At 40.8% G+C, this 21,978-nt stretch overlaps 1 protein-coding gene across 3 annotated transcripts; it reads left to right on the top strand.

Moving 5' to 3' along the window:
- The first annotated feature begins 7,405 nt into the window (after positions 1–7,405).
- Positions 7,406–20,760, top strand: pitx1 (paired-like homeodomain 1). 3 transcript variants are annotated; one of them, XM_085421125.1, is made up of 5 exons: positions 7,406–7,561; positions 8,649–8,703; positions 13,511–13,660; positions 14,802–15,004; positions 18,035–20,757. In XM_085421125.1, the coding sequence occupies exons 2-5, from the start codon at positions 8,658–8,660 to the stop codon at positions 18,581–18,583; spliced, it is 948 nt and encodes a 315-aa protein (XP_085277251.1). In that variant the 5' UTR covers positions 7,406–7,561; positions 8,649–8,657; the 3' UTR covers positions 18,584–20,757. The 3 variants fall into 3 exon arrangements, with proteins under 3 accessions (XP_085277251.1, XP_085277253.1, XP_085277252.1); XM_085421127.1 differs by lacking the exon at positions 13,511–13,660 and having other exon boundaries at positions 18,035–20,760; XM_085421126.1 differs by lacking the exons at positions 7,406–7,561; positions 8,649–8,703 and adding an exon at positions 13,197–13,402.
- Positions 20,761–21,978: the final 1,218 nt, after the last annotated feature.

Raw genomic sequence — 21,978 nt, 5'->3', positions numbered from 1 at the left:
TCCATCTTTGTTTACATCTACGCCCCCATGACATCACGTGAGGTCGTGCGTGTTGTCCTCTGACAAGATGACGATTATAATTTCCTGCAGTGTGGATGTTATTCTATTATTGCCAAAGTCACTTTGAGTGAGAGTAGAATATCTGTCAAGTTTCTCCTTACATGTGTGACCTGGCCCGATTTCCAAATAGTTTAGTGTTTTAAAACTTCTGTTATCTGATCCTGGCATTACTGATAACTGGAACATCGAGCAGCTGACAGTACACAAAGGTATGAAATACTATACTGTTTGTAATCTTGTATTTGTTGTCATTTTCTGTGCAAAAACTGAGCGGTTAAAGGCGCTATCACATAAACTGTATATAAAAGATGGCCAAAGTCACGCACTGGTTTGCAAACTCCTTTTAAGGGGTTTTCCTAATTTTATTTTCTTTATTTATTAGTTATTTATGTTTTTGATTTGTTTGGGGGAGGGGGGGGGGGGTTGCACCTGAGGTGACCATATATGGACAACAGAGTGGACTGCTGTTATGGAGTTATCAGCTAATGCTAAGTGCCATAGAAAGTTGGCATTGACTGTGTGAATTCATGGCAAACAGAAGGATGTCTGCTAAAAAGTCTTAATATACAGGCTCCTTAGAGTACCGCATGGTCAGCCACATTGTTCCTGAAATAATTACATAAAAAGTGATGTAAAAGGGCTTGAAGCTCAGCAGACATCTACCAGCTATACTCACCTGTCCTGGTATCCAACTGTCAATCAAAGCGGCCACAGCCCTAATAATGCAAACTTGAATTGGATTAACACATTTCAAATGGAGAGGTCATAAAAACACTGTTGCTTCCATACTACTGTGGTTTCAAAGGGATGAAGTAGCTATTAAAACAAAAATCTGTTTTTCTACCAGGTTAAAAAAATGTTTAATGTGTCGTGCTGCAAATGTTTTAGCACGGGAGCCAGCCTCAAGTGGCCATTCCACAAACTGTGATTTTGGCACTTCTCATTGTACTCACTGTTCAACAACTTCTTGGCAACTTCACCCAAGCAAAGCCTCACAGAAGCAGCATTTTTCAGAATAAGAGCTCTAAAAGCCCCGCTGTATACTCAAATGAGGCACATAACAGATGAATGTGGAGTTTTTAGTTTCAACGCTGACTGAAATGAAAACATGGATGAGGATTCTGGGTTTGAAAAGTGAAACCAATACACAATTGGCTTAAATCTGCATTCTTTCCAATTTGTCAGCAGGCAGCAACTCCTGTGGTTGCAAAAAGAAGCCAGATTATACAGATATTTATAAAAATAAAAAGATTGCACCCTCCCTCGATTTAGTTGAACACATGATGGTATTCATTTCTAAATTGTGGTTTCCATTTGAGTCAAAAAGGAGGATAAAGTAGAGTATGCTTTACAAGTCACTACCATCCAAGTGTGCAGTGCTTTCAGTCAGATCAGCCTGTCACTCGTCACAGCCGGTTTTAAAAACCAAGATGGTGATGGCTATGCTTCCTACATAAGTTGGTAGTGAGAGAATGAATATCAGACTGCCCAAATGCAGGGCTCTAAATGAGCAATCGTGGTTTTCTCTAATAGTTTATTTTGTAAAGTAGTTCATCATATCAATTTTAGAGGCGATGATAAGTTGGCACTGTGTTCAACTTATTTCTGCTACACACAAGTGGATAAGTAAATTAAATACTTGAGGTTTATTCTGTCAAGCAAATAAACTGCCATGGTGAGAAAACCCATCAAAAATCAGTTAAATCATCTGAATGTGAAGCACCAAAGTTCAGCCACTTTCCTGCAAATCCGACAGTCAAAACCCTGTAACCAGAGCAGCCACATGACCTCGAGGTTTTTATTGTCCCTCGCTGGTGACAGAAGCAGACTGAGAGGGGGAAAAGTGGGCGGACAGTTTTCCTCGACGAGCCAGAGCCTGGAGTGAAAGCGGGTGAGAGTACAGCGAACTTAGTGGGACGAAGCAGGACAACGCTATCCCATACACAGCAGAGTGCTATAAGCCACCACCATAAATCTCAGATCTCGTCCACAGCTAAGCTTTTTCAGTGCTGTGTGCTGCTCCAGAGGCCAGAATCCAGATGTTGGAGAAAGAGATAGTAAATAAAACAATCTATCAAAACTGAAAACGGGGGAAAAATAGGATTTTTTTCATGTAGCTGATATTAAAAAGCACAAATTCTCTACCTGTTTTAAATCATTATCAAATTAAATAGCATACACAGCAACAGGCAGACATAGAGAAACTCCCTCAGTGAGTGAAATCAGTATGTTAATCCCATTTGGGATAACAGATATTATAGCACCACTGGTCCATTGTAGCTCAAGGTGTTCCTGAATAAAAAACAGGCCTGCTCCTCTGGATTAGTTTTTATCATTTATGGTGCACGTGGATTGGAGGGATAAACAGATATGGAAGCCTCATTGTGGAACAAATATCTGAGGCTTAACATCTTATCGTCCAGAACATGGCGATGGCTTATTGTTTAAGACTCTTTGCCTCTGGACATGAACTCCTGCTGGATGCTGGTGATCTCTTGTGTCAATGCTGCTACTGCACGTTTCTCAACTTTCAGCTGGCTTGATGAATAAAATGTAATAAGAGAGCACCGAGAGATGTGCAGCTACTGCGTGAAGTTTTTTGTTTTGTTTTGTATTTGAGCAGCTGGAATCGAATGCCAACTTAGACCTATAAACTGGAAATGAAGGATGGACTATAATGGCTTCCATTGGTTAGTGAAGCCTTACATCGAATGTTTACAGAGGGATAATACACGCTTATATTGTGGTGACTTGTCAGTAATAATGTACATAATCAGTATACCCTGAATTCTCCGTGGCTCCGCTTGACTTTGCTTTTCAGACCTGGAAGCTCTTTCTGTCTTTTATATATTTTATAATTTAACAATTTATGCATAGAACACACAGAATTACTCAGTTTCATAGCTGAAATTATGGTGTCAGGTCAGTTGAAGGAAATTAGGTCAGTGTGGTCGGCTGCTACAGATATTACTCCAAATACTGGAAAATGGGGTTCACGCAGCTAACCTGTTGCAGCTATGTCATCCAATCAACATGCACAATAACTCAATTCAGCTTTGATTTTGTCCTGTCTTCCTCCCCTCGGCAGATGGCTGCTCCTCCCTGAGCCCGGTTCCTTCGGGGTTAACCTTCAAGATCAATAAAGTTTTATTGAATTGAATTCTATCGAAGGTTTCTTCCTGTTAAAAGGGAGTTTTTCCTTGTCACTGTCATCAAGTGCTTGCTCAAGAAGGTCGTCTGATTGTTGGGGCTTTCTCTGTATCATTATAGGATTTCTACCTTACAATATAAAGTACCTTAAGGCAACTGCTGTTGTGATTTGGTGCAATAGAAATTAAATGTCCTTTTATTATTGTAGCTAAAAAACAATCATACGTATTCAGCTGATCGTTTTCAGATTTTTGTTTTACAGTACTAATTTGTTATTAAAGTCAGTCTGTCAGATATAAAAAGCATGAATGAAATAAGATGAGTAAATCTTATTGCTTTATCTAATAAAGAAGTGAAACTCTGTCACTCTGGTGCTGAGTAAGGCTCTCCAGGTCAGCCGGTTTTAGTTTAGCCAGTGAAACATTACAACAAAAGGAAATATCACTTAGTCAGCATTAAGTTTATGCTCAGATGAAAAACTGGAAGCTGGACGTCCGATTCTCATCAGCACTAAGCCCGAGAGAGCTGCCGAGTTTGGACAGAGTGGAAAAAGGGAATGATGCCTCCTCTTGAAAAGATGATCTATGCACCAGACCTGTTTATGTTAGTAATCTCCAAGCCCAGTGTAATCAAAACATCACTAATTTCACTGCCGATTGGAAACTGTGACATCTGTGTTTTCAACACACTTCAAGGGGGACTTCTTCAAAGGGGGGGGGGGGGGGGGGGGGGGGGGGGAGGCAACTGGGAAGCATCCATTCCTTATAATAACCCTAGTGATGAGAGGATGACTTCATCCTTGTCCACTTAAATGTTTTGAAGAGGATATATCCACAGTAGTGGAAACTTTATGCAGTAAATACCTCGGCATTGCTTGCTGAGAGTGTGTATAACAGGCTGTCGTGTGTCCGTCTGAGCATCTGGGCAGGCTGGCTGGTTGGGTGTTTAGCTTGTTGACATGCCGGCAGATTCTCCAGCTCTGCTCTGAGTTAGAAGGTCGGCTGTGATGTTACAAAAGGTTTTCCATCCCGTCGAGCAGCCTGGCGTCAAGCTTGCAAGACCTTCCTGATTGATTCTACAGAGTCTGGATTGCACGTGGTGCAAAAGCACTTCTATAAGCCTCGCTCAGCGGAAATGGGCCTTAATGCAACCAGCACTGCTTTACTATGATCATCAGGGATGTGGCCATTGTGGAGCGTCACTGCTGAAAAGGCCACAGTGAAGAGAAAAACACAAAAATGAGAGCCTTTTCTTTTCTTTCCGTTTTTTTGTGGGCTTGGCGAGAGCAAAAAAAGACAATAAATATAAAATGTGCAATGCTTGGTGTGTGTGTGTGTGTGTGTGTGTGTGTGTGTGTGTGTGTGTGTGTGTGTGTGTGTGTGTGTGTGTGTGTGTGTGTGTGTTAAATGTATCCCAAACACACAAATTCACCCTTCCGACTTCTCCAAAAAGCAATCTGGCATTTTGTGCACTCTGGGCTTGTTTTTTTCCACCTCTCAAACTTGGATTAGCCCTTGTGTTATTTAGGAATAACTATTTATGCTGCAGAGGTGACCATCAGACAGCTCCTGGCCACAGATACACACCTCCTCCCCCTTCGCACATACACTCTTAACAGCCCTAACAATCCCTCCACCTATTTGCACAGGAGAGAAGAGGCCACTGCCTCACCTTCAGGGTACTACTTAACTCTTCGAGTAACTCGTGGAGTAATCACAGCATTCTCCTGCCAGCCTACTGCCTAATTAGAGTGTGAGCATGTGTGTGTGTGTGTGTGTGTGTGTGTGTGTGTGTGTGTGTGTGTGTGTGTGTGTGTGTGTGTGTGTGTGTGTGTGTGTGCAAGACAGAGAGTAAAAGACTCATTATTTAGCATCCCAGGTCTCACAGGTTGACAATTACACATGCTTATAGAGTATTATTACTATTTTTTGGATACAATTTCATACGAAGTAGCTGGAGTCAGTATTGGAGTCTAAAGGAGCCATAACACATTTACTTTGTTGCTCCAGCCAAGCAGAGGCACATGTCTGAGGCATAAAGTTGGTTTAACTGCAAACTTTTAATTTACATTAAAAGTAAATTAATTGTAAGTTATTATTGTCTTTTACCATAATAAACTTGGTTGTGACAGTAATATCCAGCAAAAAGTGGCTCCTGATTCTAAGCACAAGCACCTCCTGGCAGTAAATGATTATGGTACAAATTGTCTGGCTTTTCTGCAGTTTTGGGTCTGTGGATTCCTTAGTATCTCCTGCATGCACAGGATAAATATTAACATGACCAGATACAGCCTTCCCTGTCTCCAAGAGGCACCTTGGGAAGCAGGTCTCTCCGAGTCCTAAAGGGAGGCCTGCAGCTCGCCTTTAATCCCTCCGGGATCCCTCTCTCAGAGCTGGGCTTTGCTTTGTGCGCAGCTCTTGGCCGAGTTAAAAAGGAAAGTGTAAGGGTGGGACAAATTTCGCACTTTCTCCCATGTCTCAGGCCAAAAGAAGGAGCTTGTAAATTGAGTATGTGAAGCTGGAAATACTCCCTGCCACACGAACTCTGCGGTGGTTCAGTGGTGGGGCCGGCTGTGTGCGTGGGCTGCACAATCTTGGCTGCGGACGCTTGAAATCCGGCCTGAAAGTGTGTTTTGTCCCAAGGATCATCTATCTAGCAAAGACAATTAGGACTTGTAATAACTTTTCAGTCACTCATTTTTCTTTTAAAATAAATTTCTTTTAGGTTTTTTTATTATATTTTCTTTGTTTTATTTTCATTCGTGGCCTAATCGGTGATGCAGTCCTTCCACGGCTACGGTGGAACTACTCTAATCTCTGTCTGTGTTTCTTGTGGCCTTCGCTGTTACTTTGCGTCTTTCTTCATGCTTTTTGTCCGTTGATACAGCAACGCTGCAGAGTTTACCCGACCTAAATCTTCCGTTTATTTGCTTTTGCAAGAGTTGTTTTGTTGGCATGGCGTTTTTACTCTATTTCTCGCTCTCTCTGCAACCGCTCACGGACACACAAAGGCCTGAATGGCTTCGTCTTCCTTTTACAGAAAACATTAGCCTAATTATTTCCCCTTTTTAGGGCGCAAACGCTTGTTCACAACTCGGTCATATTTCCTCCATTTAAAACCTCAGACCATTTTTAATGGGATGCAGATCGAATGTTTTACTTTGAAGGACAAAACAAATCTGGACCCTGCGTGCAAAAATGAACAATTAGTCGTTAAATAATCATCTGCTAACAGAGAGGTTCACAATGGTCAGACGGCTTATTGTTTGCCGACCCGGTTCATTATCGAAGAGGAAAATACGGCCAGTGCGCAACCACGCAAAAGCCTGATGCCAACTTATAGAAATAAAATGCTGTCGCCTGTGTCAGCAAAATATTGGGATCTTTTCGTGCTTGAAAAACAACTTAAGTCATTACATTAAAATAAATTAATTAATTAAAATTAACCTATGTGTTACACAAAACTTTAAGATGTGTGGTTGTGTGTGATTTACAGTTTTTGGTTTTTTAAATTTATTTAAACTGTGATAAATAAATAAACAAATAAACATTTATCTTTATCTTTATATGTATACACACACACACACATATATATATGTCTACATATAACAGGATGTGCGTCTTCTTTTATGTGAATTCTTCAAAATAGATTTTTTTCTTTCCTCAAGCTGATGGTCATCGGTGTGAGGACAAACACCCTCTGATGAAAATCAAGAAAACTCTTCTCACCTTTTTTTTACGCCGAAACTGTCCTTCGTCAACGCCACACACACACACACACACACACACACACACACACACACACACACACACACACACACACACACACACACACACACACACACACACACACCAAATAGGTTTATTATTATTACATCACTTGTTGCTTTCCTATGTTAAAGTAAAAGTCAGAAAAAGGCGTTTGAGAACATATTTTGCGGAGAAGAAAATCGTGAATTAAGATGGGGAGGAAGAAGAAGGTGACGTCAGGTGATGATGGCAGCACAGGTGAGGAATTCAGTGATGTCTTTTTTTTTTTCTTTTTTTTAAGAAAAGTTCAAATGAAGATGCGATGGGATGAAAAGGAGACCAGTGATTGGGGGGTGACAGCGGGGGAGGTGTTGGTGGTGGTGGCGGCGGCAGCGGGGGGTTGCGGTGTGATGACGTCAACGCTAGGCGTGCAGCAGAGCAGTGAAGAAAACCAAGGTATCGTCACAGAGACGACCAAAGTGCTGATTACCGCGGACGCAGCATTTACGCGCAGCTGACGCTAAAGTGGATTTACTGAACACCTGCATGGGGAAACCGTGAGGGTTTATTCCGTTTTTCTGTCTTCTGCTGGGAACCAACTGGTGAGTAAGGCACGCACGGTGTCGTGTCAGGTCAGTGGATTTTAGCTGTGGGAATTGGTCAGAAGGTGTCGGCGGGCAGGTCGCTCTGTGCCTTTTAACACTTCAAGATATTGGGAATGTGAATCAGAGGGGAAGATGTGTCCAGCGTGAAGAAGAAAATAAAATATTTAAAAGCGCCGACTCCTTTAGGAAGAGCATGCTGTTGGCCATTTGGTTTTCAAAAACCTGGAGTAGAGACTGAGCGAATAGAGCTTTGCGCACAGCAACGATTTCTGGCATAGAACTGCAGCAGCGAGTGTGACAATAGTTTGTCTGAGCATTAGAGTCAGCCAGCTGCACCTTACAACATTATTCCCACTGTAGCCCAGAAAAACACTACATTAGATACTTAGAGTAACTAATATAGAGTACAAGCGTGTGCGCGCACTGAAGCGCGAAGGACGAAAGTACGAAGGGTACTGAGTAAAGATTTACTGAGGACATAAAAGCAGCAAAGGGATTCCTCTAGATAAGAGGGTCAATCTTTCGCTCTGTGTGTGTGTGTGTGTGTGTGTGTGTGTGTGTGTGTGTGTGTGTGTGTGTGTGTGTGTGTGTGTGTGTGTGTGTGTGTGTGTGTGAGAGAGAGAGAGGGGGGGGGGGGGGGAATTGAGGGTCTGTGATGGGCAAGGGAGAGGGTGTTTCTCATTCTGCGAGCCGAAAACATGAAAATCCTTTCTTTAAAAACGAATAAATATTACCACAAAATTCGCGTTATTTTTTTTAAGTTGTATTAATCAGTTTATTAATTTTGCTATTGTCCTTAATTGTCTTGCATGTTTCTTCTCACAATCAATTTTAATACAAATGTATTAGCCAAGGGTCCAGAAAGAATTAAACTTGCTGTTGTAGGATTGTGACACAGCCTGCTCTGACTTGTTTTTTAAACAAACTTTCATTTATTCAATATTAAAAAAACAACAACATTGTAATGGTAACTATAATATGATGTGGTTTAATGAGAATAGGTGTGTTTAGCCTCTTTGATTTTTTTTTTTTTTTTATTTGGAGGAGAAAGTTTGATTTAATTGGGGTTTTTTGTGTTTTTCAGGCAACTGGAATGGAACTGAATCTGTCGAAGAATGTGATTTCTTGTGGGGAATCTGGTATGACATTTTTCTGTGCTCAGTTTAACATGTTGATTATGTTTGACTTTTCAAAATATCCATATATATATTCAGATCCACGGTGGTGTGGTGGTGGTTAGGACTGGGTTAGAATCCGGCTGAGGCGATTTTGTGTCGAGTTTGCATGTTCGCTCCGTGTCTCTGTGGGTCTCGGATTCCTCCCACAGTCCAAACGCAAGGATGTTAGGATGACTGCTGATTGTGAAGTACAAGTCTAGAGTGAGTGGTTGTCTGTATCTCTGTGTTACCCTTGCGATAAACTGGAGACGTGTCCAGGGTGTACCCCGCCTCTCGCTCTATGACAGCTGGTATAGGCTCCAGCCCGACCGCGACCCCCAATTGCATAACCGGAAGAGAGTGGATATTGTGATTCATTAGCTGCAAAATGATTATGGAGCTCTGTGAAATTGGCATCGGCAATAGATAAATAAGTACATATACAAACAATGAACTTTTTTCATCTTTCTGGTGATAAATCCCAACCATTTATCTTTTAAACACTAAAAACAAAAGGAAAAACGAAGCAACATCAAGCCAGATGCTACAAACGACACATAAACATGCCAATCTGTTCAGTGGAAAATATTTCATTTAATTTTTTTCTTCAGATCCAGCAGTCGTAGCTCACATAAAAATAAACCAATCAGTCTTTTCTGGATTTAATCACAACAAAAAACCAAGAATCCCCCATTCGTTAAAAAGATACGTAAAAAAGTTGGAATAATTTCGAGGTTTGGGGGAAATTTAAATGAAACATCGTGTGCAACCTTTCACAAAACGTTCCCCGAGGAAATAATAATATGCAGTAGCAATCAAGTTTCACCCTAAAAGGCAGTATATGTATATTTTTATGTTTTCACATATTAAGAACCACTCTCTTTTCAAATATCAACACCGCGTGTATGTAAAACTAAAAGAAACGACCGAACGTGTGGCGGACTGGCTCTGGTTTAACAACGAATGAAGGGGTTTAAAAGGAAATTTTACATATTCTTGCAGTTTAGTGGATTTGTCCTATGGGTGTTTCCCTGTGCTGGCTATTAGACGTTGTTTTATTTACACCTGCATTCCCTGCACAGGCTGTTTATTGGTTGTCAGACCTCAGGTCAAACAGGCCTTGGACCAAGCAGGGAAACCATCACCAAGGCAATAATCAGCTCTGTCCTTCTCCAGTTACGCACCGTGTCCAGTTACATCTCCGCTGCTGTACTGCTCTTGAATCAGCTCGCCAGCTTTAATTTTCTATATGCTTTGTTTTTTCGGTCCTGTGGTTAGCTTTACTGTGCTCGCTTTCCCTGGAGAGAAAAATAAACCAAGACTGTATTTTTGTGTGTGATTCACGGCGTTCGCCGAGTTTATTTTCACTTCTTGGGGGGAAAAATATGAGTGTTTGCTTAGCCACTGGCCTTTAACCTGTCCTGCCGGATGGAAAGGCTTTTTAACTCATCCATCACACGCAAGTGCCCTCCAGAGTGCTGGAGGAGCGGGACGCGGGCATAGATGGAGGCTGAGGAGGCTGGGTATTTAGATTACCCCCATCTATCAGCCAGGAACATGTGGACAGAACAAAGTAGAATTCATAAGAGCTCCGCCATGGCGAATCTCTTTGTGCTGTAAATCCCATAATATTGACCTCAAGAGTCACTGGGTTTATTGTTATTTTTTACCGCTGCTTTTGCTTTTACTACTTTATGGCACATAAGACTTTTTTCTAGGCTGATTTTAGTTTTTCAGGAGTCCGCTGCAATCTTGAAACAAGCTAGAGCTTTAAGCACTTCATTGATAGACTATCTCCCACTAAACCCTACCAGCTACCAACAGGTAGTCTCTTTCACTCAACCTTCGCAACCTGAATAGTAAAGACCACCTGCTGGTCACGAGGTCCTCGAGTTCACCTCATCAACGCCTTTTCTGCTTTCTTACTCCAGAGTTTAGATGCAGATGAACTTTTGTTGTTTTCAAATATTGTGTCCAAACCATTTAACCATCTTGGAATATGAGTAAGCAGGTAGGCGATGCTGGTGTCGTGCCCAAAAGCACTTCGGTAAGCTGCGGCGGTAAACTTGTTGACTGCGATCCTCAGTAGGTTAAGGTGACGCATTCATATTAGCTAGTCAAATACTTATGCCATAGTAATACAACAGTTACACACTGTGCACTAAAAATTTAAAAAGTTCGTTGATGAGTTTCGCTGTATTCAAATTTCTTGAGTGCATTCAGTGTAGATGTCTATGAAAACACGTGCCACTCTCTCTGTGCAGAAAGGCTGAGCAAATATTGATGAACACGGCAGGTGATTTCTGAGAGCTAACACAATTCTTTGCCAAAAAAAAAAAAAAAAAACCCTTCGGGGGCGTTTTGAACAAAACGAGGATCTCGTGTCAAAAGTCATACGCTCATACAATGGCCGAAAGTCTTCGACCCTGGCGCCTGTGACAGTCTGACTGTCTGTCAGCCTGAGACTCTGAGGCCTTATGTGCGACTCTACCTGAAGGAGGTAGCAGACTGGCCGAGCAAGCCAGCAGGTCAGCTGGTCTCATATCGAAGATGTGGCCAAATTATACTGATCTTTAATCAGCTTAGAAAGAGAAATCTGGAACTCTTTACATTCAGTAAACCTGTGATTTCTGGTCACTCAGAGGTGATTTAACTCAATAAATTATTATTGCCCGTAAGTGTTTGTCATATTATAACAAAACACCTACAGGCACATCACATTTAAATAGAAAATATATTTATCTCAAATACAAACTCAAACTTTCAAATAAGAAATGTGATTTATACACTCTGTGCGTCTAATGACTCAAACCCTAATGCTAAATGGAGACTTTTGCCCACAGATTCCAGTTACACGAGTAAAGGCCTTTACATTTTGCTTTAATGTAAAGGGTTACTCATAGTGGTCTGAAACAAACGCTTTTTACGCTGGCCTTCTTTTCTTTTACATTATTTTCAGCTTTCATGCGCAATTTGGTTAGGCAACGAAATACTTGGTTTGGTGGATGAAAAGCTCATGGTTTGGGTTAAAACAGAGACTTCTTGGCGAGTCTGTGGCAGAATGCCTGCAGAGCTTTTCTCATGCAAAAGTTACATGGAATCTATTTCTGCCATCCTATAAAAGAGCCCCGCGCTTGGGTAAAACTTTAAATATTATCTAACCTGCATCTGTGCATTCAAGAAAGACAAGAAAATAGCCAGTGCGACACAGACTACGATCAGCAACTCAGCTCTTCAGTTTTGCACACGGACACATTACAGTTCACTTAGCTCTAAAGCACCACGAGTACTGCGCATACCTGAATGTCAGATTATAATCCCTGTAGCATCTAATTTAATCTTACTTGTTTTCCATCTTTAGCGGGATGAGGTTGGTTTGAATTAGCACTGCTAATGGATACAAAGACGTTATGTTCTGGTGATGTTGGGGCTCCTTTATCAAGCCACTGCTTGCTGCTGTTTGCGCGTCATAGCCAACAAAACGCACAAAAGTCAAATGTGTCATCATTCGCAGCGGTCCATTTGTCATATTGCGGTTGTCACTGAAAGGCTGGGATCTATAGCGGTTGGATTCTGAGTGCATGTTGTTGGAGTTTAAATATATTATATCAGTAATGTCTGAAGTGGTGAGGTGGTGGCTGTTTAGGCAAAGTGCAGGGCAGACCGATCTGCTGCTGCTGATAGATTACTTATTCTTTGACTGATGTGGTTCAAACGATGTGGTGCACAAAAAACAGCACGGACAAACACATCCTGTTAAATAATGAGAGATGTAATGTTCCGTGTATTACTCCCGATTGTCTCTTTGTGAATGAGCGAGCTGACAGAGCGACTCTTGTCAGGTTACAGCGCTCGTATTCACGCACACAACGAGCCTGATATCATCGAGCACTTTTCATACTGGAGACACAGTAACTGGGCAGGACCGTGTTGGATCGCAAATGTTTATTCAGCTCGGTACATATCCGAGATATACATTGTGTGGCCGAGCGTGTGTGTATAAGCGCGCCCAGCTGCATTGCTTTGGACACATTTCAAACATCCCTGCGCGAATAAAAGGCCCCTTTTTTACTCCTGAAAGCAAAGCTTCGCTTTGTGCGCTCTCGATAATTGACAAAGCGTACACTGCAAAAAATAATAAAATGAAATAAAATACAAAGTAATAACAATAACTAGCCTTAAGACTAACAAATGAGCAGACAGCCACCGTGGCAGGTTTTTTGTTAGGAGTGTTTAGCAGATGAGTCACCTCTTATAGTTTCGCTCCACTCACACTGGAAGAAATTTCCTGATCTAAATGCGACATATACGTCTAATAAATCTAAAATTAATTAAATGCACCTTTTCACTTTGTTAAGCGCGACGTCAGACTTTGTCTTGTCTGGGTGGGTATTTTCTTGCAGCGGTCACGTTTAGTGGGTGGGACTTGTTTTGGGGAGGTTTAACGCAGCTAATGGGTGGGTCTGATGTGAGGGTTGGAGAGCCGGAGCTTGTTCTCAGTCACAGCGGGTGGAAGCTTTTCCTTGCTGCGGATAGAAGGAGAGCGCACAGGGCTGTCACTGCTTCAGAGGAGGGGAACGGGGCCGTGTGATTTTTTTGTCCTTTCTTTCTTCTATTCTCTCGAAGCACGTTTTGCGTGGAAGAACAAACGAACCTGCATGGTTAAATATCCCATGTCGTGGTGTGTGTCTGAGAGCGGGTGGATGTTTTGTAGCGTAGCTCTGAAAGAAAGCCTCGCGATCCACAGGATTCACCCCGTTTCCTCTTTTTACGCACCCTTCTCTTCAAGGTGGGATGAATTTGGACAGAATTGCAGAGGCAGTGAGAGCACCGCCGCCCCGCGACGTGGCCCCCGCGTTTCATTTACAGAGAACTTCAAACAGCAGTCGAGAAACTGTAGAGAACTCAAGCAGCGAGTCTTCAGACACAGAGTTGGCAGGTACACAGTCAGAGTGCTTTTAGCCTCTCCATTCTTTTTCCCACTGAGTGCTGTAACAGTTTATTTTACGTGTCCGTAAGCATTTTTACGGCGAACTGTCAGAGAGGCATCTCCAGCACTTAAAAGCTACAGAACAAAGAGAAAGAATATTTAACTTTTATATCCCTTGTGTTTGCTTGATTTATTTCCGTGTGTCACCGGGCAGCGTGCACGAAAACGACAAACTCTAAAATGTGTTTCCATCAAATCTTAGTATTTGAGTGTGTTTGTGTTTGTGAGCGCTTTTTGTGCAGTTACTCCCTATTTTTTGTTTACTGTGCTCCCAGAACCAAACATTTGGCAGGAACCCGAGATGTGTCAGGGAAAAATGTGCAGAGCAGCCTGGCCTGCTGTCAGTGAATGCATTAGAGCAAACTATAAATATTGGAGCTATCCACAAATCTAAACTAAAAACCAAGCGGTCTGTGTTGACAGTTCCCGGAGACACTTTTTATTATTCAGCTTTTCCAAAATTTTAGGGGAAAAAAACAGAGGCCTTTCTGGCCTTTCTTCGCGTATTTCAGGGCGCACGAGAAGCAAATAGAAAATACACGACAGTAAATCGTTTTAAATAACAATCTTGAGTCGTGATTTTAAGCTTTTTTTTTTGTTTTTAGGAAACTCTCAAAATCCTAGCTCCCTTTCTGTGTGTGCGAGTGTGTGTGTGTGTGTGTGTGTGTGTGTGTGTGTGTGTGTGTGTGACTGACCTTTGCGCGTGTGGCCTCTTAAGTTTAACGAGGCAATTGTTAGGACACAAAATACAAGACAGTTGGGAGATAAGAGTGGGCAGACCTCATCGTAAAGATATTGATCTCTAAGCGAAAACCGGAGCGATCCGATGGCTAACTCTGACACACGTTTGTGAATGTGTGACTAATTTGTTTCTGTTCTTTTGAGGTTTATTTTTTATGAATGACTTCGTAAATAAATTAGCCAAAATGGTTGGTTTCATCGCGGTGGGTCTTTTTCAATTGCTTTACTTAAAAAAAAAATCCACGTCGTTGTACTCAATCCTCTTCATTGTTTAAACGTCCCTTATTTGCATGCCATTCAAAATATGTTATAGGAGTACTGCTGTTTCACACCGGTTTGTCACCTACAGAAAAGGAAAGAAACGCTGAACACAGGAGCGATGACGGAAACGCGGACGACCCCAAGAAGAAAAAACAGCGGCGGCAGCGGACTCACTTCACCAGCCAGCAGCTGCAAGAGCTGGAAGCCACGTTCCAGAGGAATCGCTACCCTGACATGAGCACCAGGGAGGAGATCGCGGTATGGACCAACCTGACCGAGGCGAGAGTCCGGGTAAGATAGCGGCCGTGCGTAAACCATACGAAAAGTTTGAATAAAGACAAGCTGGCCAAGTAGACGCTCATCAAAAACAGCAATTATTAAACTTCCAAAACCAACAAAAAATTATAAGAAAATGAAGAAGATATTTTTTAATAACTTAAAATTATATATTTTTTAAATTGTCAAAATATGTAACTTTTGAACTTGGTTCCACAAGACTTTTTACCCAATTTCAAGTATTAAAAAAACAAAAACAAAATGAAAAACAGAACTTTGTAGAAATTTTCAAATAAGGATGTCACAGACTCATTTATGCTGTTTGTCAGTACAGCGAGAAATCAGATGTATATTAAAGTCAGTACATTTCCCTGAAGGTTCTGAATTCATGCGTTAGTCACTATTCCTATTTTTAACAGAGTCCATGTCACATACAGACTTTGGTGACTTTAAACGGATCAGAAGTAATAAACTAAATCTGTGATACATTTCAAATACACGCTTACGAAAATCCGTCTCCAAAGACCTCGGAGGTTTTCAGCAGAATATTGTTAACATATTAAGTTGCAGTCATCCCTGACTGTCAGCTGTCAGCTACGGTGCATCCAAAAGTAAATCTACCGTTATTACAGCACGTGCACAATTCCCAATACTGGCACAGAGAACGTTACAGGCCTTAATGGCACGCAGTCATGTTAACACGTCTCGTGCTGAAAACTCAGAAGAAAGATAAGCTTTAAAAAAGAAAGTAAGGAGAAAAAAAAGTAGTTGAATCTGTTGGAAATTGCAGGTCCTTTCAAAGGGTGTATCTGCTAATGTAGCCAATGGATGATTCGCATTTTGATGACATCATCGAAAATCTGGACCCTTGTTTTTTTTTTCTCCACGGAGAGCGTTCACGTCTCTCCTCATATATATATATATATATATATATATATATATATATATATATAGATAGATAGATAGATAGATAGATAGATAGATAGATAGATAGATGGCTTTTTAAAGAATATGACTTACATGTATTATATTTATTCTAGCTACATTTTTAAACTGTTTTGAGTAAAAATGAATCATAACAATAATAATATAATATTTGAATCAGCACAGTTCTTATAATATCTTCAGTTTGAGGTGTAAAATGAAAATAAGTTGCTTTTTATGCATTTTGAGCCAAGAAACTCACTGCTGTCACGAGCAGGTTCAGATTTAAACAGCGACTTTTTTTTTTTCTTTCGTTCCCCTTTTTCATTAGGAATAAAAAAATAATAATATTAGGATTAAAAAAAGGGGGTGATGGTACGCTGAATGTTTGAGATTCAGTGAAATTTGAAATAATTGGAAATATTTTAAAGATCAATTTACATTAAATAAGATGCAATTATGATTTTAAATATAATTTCATAATATTTACAAGCACACTTTGACACGTCAGTCATTATACTCATATTCTTAACGTGGTTTTCGTCGTGCAAATGTCATTAAAATCCAAAGCATGCATTTTATAGTTGGGTGCAGGAAACTCGAGGCTGGGCTCTGCAGTCTTGAGTGTTTCCTCCACAGCTCTCTGTCACATCGCTCAAGTCTTTGTGGACAATTTGTCGGCCGCACAGTGTTCCCGCACCACTATAAATAGCTTCCGCGAGGCAGTCTGGTGATACCAGTTGTAAATTGTTTCTACTATGAATTAACAATGAATTGGAGAGTAGCGACTAGTATTTTGTTAGGTTTTGATAAGGTGTGAGGATATCCAGAAGCGCTTTTCTGTTTCATTTCGAGTCATCCGCGGAGCCGTTCGAGTTGCTCTGTGAACCTGGTTTTACGTCTGACTTACACAGACACACACGCCTTTTATTTACACTGATTTATCTTTAGAAATACTTCTTATTTCATTGTAAGAAATGAGGCCAAAAAAATCTACATTAATGCACCTCCATCTTAGATCTGGTGTAAACACACATTCTCGTTGTGATGTACAAGTGTGTGGTAGTCTTATACTAATATGTATAATATCAAAACACCTGGAAACAGTTTTCATAAACGATTTAATGTATTTGCTAGTTTATTTGTAAAGGGCAAAATAGTCTACAGGAAGGAAAAATTACATTTGTAAAGAGAGTGTCGAATATATTGTATAGTCTATATGAATATAACCAAAACGAATTTCTAACATCAGTCCACTGATTAGGATTAATACATCCCGCAGTCGTCGTCCACATGAACTTAAAGGATGTCCACTCATTCAGTCTCGCTGATTTTGTATTTATTTTACCGGGTTGTAGCTCGTCAGCAGAAACTGCTCCCCCTGACTCCAAGGCTAGTTTGTCGACTCGGGTATGGAAACTCTGAATATGCATTTCACTCAAAAAAGGATCCTTTCTTTTTAATGTCCGGATTCATCTTAATAAGCAAAAGTAAGTAACTGTTTTGGTATTTTTAAAAAACAAAAACAAAAGAAGTGCGTGTTTCGTAACTAATCATAAATTAAAAAGCAGTTGTTGATATTTGACATCTGAGAACATTGAAAATGGGACCGCAGCTGAAACTGCTGAATATGCAGTGGGCCTATAAAAGATTTTAACTCATCAACAATTAACCGCTATAAAATTCAAAGATAATTTAGTTAAAAATGCCTTTATTCTGTAATGGGTTTGTTTGTTTGTTTGTTTGTTTGTTTTTATTTGTTGTTGTTTGTTTCCTTTTAATGAAACGTTTTAAGGCACCCTAGACACTAACTCACCTTAAAGGCAACAATTCAAGGGCACCAAAGCGGGGTCTGAAGCTTGTTGCCACAATATATGTGGAAATAAATGATTCAGACATCAATAAATGATCATTAGTGTCGTTTTAAGAAAAAAAAATTACACTTATGCTTCATGAACTGAATATCACACGAGCTTGAAATGCTGCTTCGGATGTGGACTCGAGTCATTCCTGTATCATCTGTAGCAACGTTGCAGGTTTATTTTATGACAAGAAAATTAATTTTACATTTTACAGCGTTCTGCTGTGGTTAATGCTCACGGTTCTGTGTGTCCCTTCCAGGTGTGGTTCAAAAACCGCCGGGCTAAGTGGAGGAAGCGGGAGCGGAACCAGCAGATGGACCTTTGCAAGAACAGCTACCTGCCCCAGTTCAGCGGTCTCATGCAGCCTTACGACGACATGTACCCGGCTTATACCTACAACAACTGGACCAACAAGGGCCTCACTCCGGCACCGCTGTCCACCAAGAACTTCACCTTCTTCAACTCCATGAGTCCCCTCACCTCGCAGTCCATGTTCTCGGCCCCCAACTCCATCTCCTCCATGACCATGGCCTCCGGGATGGGCCACTCCGCGGTGCCCGGCATGCCCACGCCAGGTCTTAACAACATCAGCAACCTGAATGGGATCGGGACATCCGGCATCAACTCAGCTATGTCATCATCGGCTTGTCCTTACGGGCCTCCCGGCTCACCGTACAGCGTTTACCGGGACACTTGCAACTCCAGCCTGGCCTCTCTCAGACTTAAATCCAAACAGCATCCAACATTTGGATACAGCGGCCTGCAGAGCCCGGGCTCCAGCCTGAACGCCTGTCAATACAACAGCTGACGGGCCAAAAGGGGGGCCTTAAAAATACAAATATATATATATATATAAATATGTGATAAGCGGACACGGTGTCATAGCTTATGGGCTACCTGCGGATCAGGGGAGGGGGGGTATCAAAGACGACTAAACTGGATTAGTTGCAATCATTTTTTATTTTTTTTTCGAAAAAGAAAATGAAAAAGAAAACGTGGATAATGCGGGTTACATGTGTTTACCAGTGAACTTGCACAGCAGTTTAAATGTCCAGGTTTTTTGGATTTTTTTTTTTTAATGATGAAGACGTGTTACATGGCTGCACTGTACATATCTAAATGTAAATATATACAGGTCTAACATGTGAAACAGACGGTGGGATTTTTTTTTTCTTTTTTGTGCTTGCTTACTCTTGAAGACTGACTCGACCAAAGCGAGGATTTGCATCAAAATAATAATAATAACAACAAAAAAATCGAGCATGTAACGAATCAATGAGAAAACAGAAGAAAATCCGGCCTTTACTGTACATACTTTATACTGCTTCTGTGTGCTTTCTATTTACCGCATATGCAGGGTGACTCCACGACGCCTCCCGTTTGAAATGCTTTTCATTTTGTTTGCTCCAATAGAAAAAAAGAGAGAGAGAGTGAGAGAGAGACCCTGCATGTTTAACTTGAGTGCAACGTGTTTTGTACAATAATGTAAGACTTTGCAGAAGTACGTTCATTAGCCTAAACTGTATACAAAAGGTGATTCAAAGTCCTCATGTGTTTATGGTAACATGTTTGTTTGAATAAACTCCAGGAAAAGAGAGGTTTATTTCAAGTACATGTCTTAGAGAGGTCTTTGTTTAAGGAGACAAGCACTCGGGCTCCGGGTTTCCCCCCTCAAAACATGAGAAAAATAAATAGGTTGGCTAAATATCCCCAGCGTAGTGGTCCACTTAGTTTAAGGGAAGGGGAATTACCTTAGAAAGATGAAGAATCCTTTGCGGTTATTTCGACAAAGTGGAATCAGTCCGAGCTTTAACTATAATATTTGATTTTATGTGTTTGTTTGTTTGTTTTTTGTTTGTTTGTTTTTGTTTTTTGAAGCTCCTTTAATATCATTTTTATTTCAGAGGAGGGTGGGTAGATAAATCCACCTGACCCAACTTTGGGACCTCAGCAGCTACATTTCTATGAACTGCTCTCATTATTATTTGGTCATCGTGTTAATGAACACATCTCAGCGCTCACTGGATTTTCCAGTAATAGATTTATGGTTAATTTTACTCGACTTTTGCTCCCTTCACTCCCTATACAGAAGATTAGATTGGGGGCTCATTCAAACCTGGCTATTCTGCTGCAACACAGAGCTATTTCTGTCTGCGTACTAAAGGACGGAGATTATGTCCCACTAAAAGGATGATTTCAGATCACCTGAAACCTGAGCTGCTTATTAAGAGTTCCACCAGCGTGTGTGGAAACCTGGAGTGCGCATTCAGGAACATTAAGGACTGACAAACACGGCAGTTAAACTTTCTGGAAGGGGGCGAAAAATGCTGAATACACTGAGCAGATTTCACAAAATAAATAAGTAAAAACATCTTCAAACACACCTGGAGGGAACATTTTATCTAATTACATCTACATGGATATTTTGTGGGCTAGAATCTTTTATTTGCACCTCCGGGGGGAGGAAAAAATGCAACTGGCGACAAGCCCGTGCACACAAAATGATTTCAGTCAATACCCTATCTTGTTTTCTGACACCTGCAGAAATCCCCATATCTATATTACTCACCATTAGACTGATATTAGTGCGCTGCTGGAGCAGCCACCAGTGTGTGCTTTAACTGATAGCGCTGGGTCTTAGAGGATATTGGATTAGAGGCAACACTTTAATAAACAACTGGATAGTGAAAAGAAATGATTTATATATACATATCTCAATAAGACAGCAAACTCCAATGTAAACTGAAAATAATTTTTAACTAATACTAATACTTTTTATACTTTTTAGTTACACGGTCCACACAGCAATTTCCTTAAGGTAATACTCACCTTCTGACATTTTGTATCAAATTCTCTGTTTCCCATGCTCAACTGTAAGTTTACCTTGATTCTGTGGTTATTATTCTCAATACTTCGTGTAAAATGAAGGTGTCTATGTAATTTAATAAGCATAAAATGCAGTGTGACTCAAGCTCGTGTAAAGTAAGTGTGAATGAATTATGTCTTCTAAGGGGGCTTCATATTATTCTTCCACAACTTCGTCATAATTGTATCTTGACATAATCTTACCTCCACTCTCAGCACATGACCGTTTGTGGAGATCTTCCCTCTTTTTAAAGTCGTTTTATTCATTTAAAATGAAATATCAACATGGGGTGAGTTTGTGGCTCTTGGATGGCTCTCCAGATCCGATTAGATATGAGGTTATGCTCCTTTAAAGGACTATTGCACATTTTTATTACAGTTTTTATTTCTCTAACCTTCTGCTGTGGCCTTGCTGACGCTCTTTTGTCATTGAGATTTCACTATTCACAACAAGTCACAACAGTCATATCAACCGCGTGCCCGGCTGCAAATTCTTTCCTAGGGCGCGCCTGAGCGCACGGACGCACGGAACATTTACTTAAGACGGGCATGCGCACCAGGTGTATTTGCAGCCATCCGCTTTGATTTAGAAATGTTTGACGAGAGGACAACGCGCAGCCAAAGACTCACGGTGATTCGTAACAAAAACAAAGCGCGCAGGCGGTCGTAAACCTTTCCCATAATACCCGTTTCCAGTCGAAAATAAAGACGTGAATGCGCCCGAACCTGGAGGGCAAAGTTCAACACGCTGCATTATAGCCGGTAAATATTTGAACTAAAGTATCTCTGTTGAGGAAATCCCCACTGCTCCTGAATTGTTGGAGATACAAGAATATAATAAAATAGAATAGAATAGAATAAAAAGTAAACCAGGTGTATGTTCACTGTATCACTTTCTGCTTGTTTGGGTCTACAGGTTCCACGGAGGTGTGCCCCACTTGGGAAAAACTCCAACACATTCACAGCACATAACCAACACTTATTTTCACTTCTCCAAATTCTGCAACTAAATCTAGCCAACATTTCATGACCAGACATCCATCCAGATACAAACAAACTACACCTGGTGCGGGATTAATAAAATAATAGGTCATCATTTATGAGATAAAGCATTTAAAATCGTCTTTCCTTATATACAATGACCACATATTTTTTTGAATATCCTGTTAATTGCATACTATTTCTCCCCAAGTGCTCGAAATATACTTGAGTGAGTTCTGCTAAATTCCCACATTGCATTCTGCAGACTACACAAACAGGGAAATGTGACACACAAGAAAGCAAGTGTGACTACTGCAACCGAGCCAGCAATAAATAATGATAATGGTGTTTTATCCC

The sequence above is a fragment of the Rhamphochromis longiceps genome, linkage group LG10, assembly GCF_057381845.1.
Source record: "Rhamphochromis longiceps isolate RC_006_pf linkage group LG10, R_longiceps_female_GT1.1, whole genome shotgun sequence".
Lineage (NCBI taxonomy): Eukaryota > Metazoa > Chordata > Actinopteri > Cichliformes > Cichlidae > Rhamphochromis > Rhamphochromis longiceps.
This window is presented reverse-complemented; position numbering and strand designations above follow the sequence as displayed.